The sequence below is a fragment of the Acyrthosiphon pisum genome, unplaced genomic scaffold (assembly GCF_005508785.2).
Source record: "Acyrthosiphon pisum isolate AL4f unplaced genomic scaffold, pea_aphid_22Mar2018_4r6ur Scaffold_17207;HRSCAF=17876, whole genome shotgun sequence".
Lineage (NCBI taxonomy): Eukaryota > Metazoa > Arthropoda > Insecta > Hemiptera > Aphididae > Acyrthosiphon > Acyrthosiphon pisum.
Genome location: NW_021766215.1, coordinates 1 through 1,090, shown reverse-complemented (window position 1 = coordinate 1,090; position 1,090 = coordinate 1). Strand labels below are relative to the sequence as shown.

Sequence of the window (1,090 nt, the reverse complement as noted above, 5' to 3'; positions counted from 1 at the left end):
CAAAAAATGTAAAAATGACTATGATATCCTTGAGATTAGTTTTGAAAAAACAATTTGAACATTCTAATTTTTTTATTGTCATAGTTGAATATCTAAGACAAGTACAGGAAAACAATAATCCATGTATAATCAAAAGTTTTGTTCAATCTTCCCTATTGAAAGTTAAGCTAAATAACCAAAATAAAATTATTTTACCCTATTTTCTTTATTACGACGATTTTGAAGTTAATAACCCGTTGGGGTCTCATGCTGGAATACAAAAACTTGGAGCTGTATACATTTCTCTTGCTTGTTTACCACCTGAACTAGCATCATCACTAAATTATATTTATTTAGTCGCTCTTTTCAAAACTGAGGATAAAAATTGTTTTGGGAATCGTGCTATATTTAAAGATCTTATTGCAGAGCTAAATTTTTTAGAGTCAACTGGGATTGAAGTGGTTGTCGATAACAAAACCTATAATATTTTCTTTAAATTAGGATTAATTCTCGGTGATAACCTAGGATTACACTCTATTCTAGGATTTGTTGAGAGTTTTGTTGCAAATTATCATTGTCGATTCTGTAAAACTCATAAAAAAGAATGTCATCAACAATCTATACAAAATGATAACAGCTTAAGAGACACTGTTAATTATACAGCTGATGTTATGTGTAATGATGTGTCCGTTACTGGTATTAAAGAACCATGTATCTGGAATGATGTAGGATCTTTTAATGTAACTACCAACTATAGTGTGGATATAATGCATGATATGGCAGAAGGGGTATGCAAATATGATATAGGTCTTATACTGAAAGAAATGATTTATAATCTCAAGTATTTTTCTCTTGATACATTAAATAACAGAATAGAGTCCTTTAATTATGAGCCAGTAGACATTAGAAGTAGGCCAACACTAATTACTGATACAAGTTTGAAACGAAAAGGGTGTCTCAAAATGTCAGCCTCTGAAATGTTATGTTTTACAAAATACCTCGGGTTGATAATAGGAGATTTGGTTCCAGAAGATTCTGAACTTTGGAATTTATATATTCTATTAAAAAAAATCCTTGACATTATTTTTTGCAAATGGATACAAAATCAGGA

At 29.9% G+C, this 1,090-nt stretch overlaps 1 protein-coding gene across 1 annotated transcript; it reads left to right on the top strand.

Annotated features, from left to right (window-relative positions):
* Positions 1-84: 84 nt before the first annotated feature.
* On the top strand, positions 85-915 carry LOC103311743 (the record flags this gene model as incomplete). Its single annotated transcript, XM_008191446.1, has 1 exon — positions 85-915. A coding segment is annotated over one exon (831 nt), but the record flags the coding sequence as incomplete, so codon positions are not given.
* Positions 916-1,090: the final 175 nt, after the last annotated feature.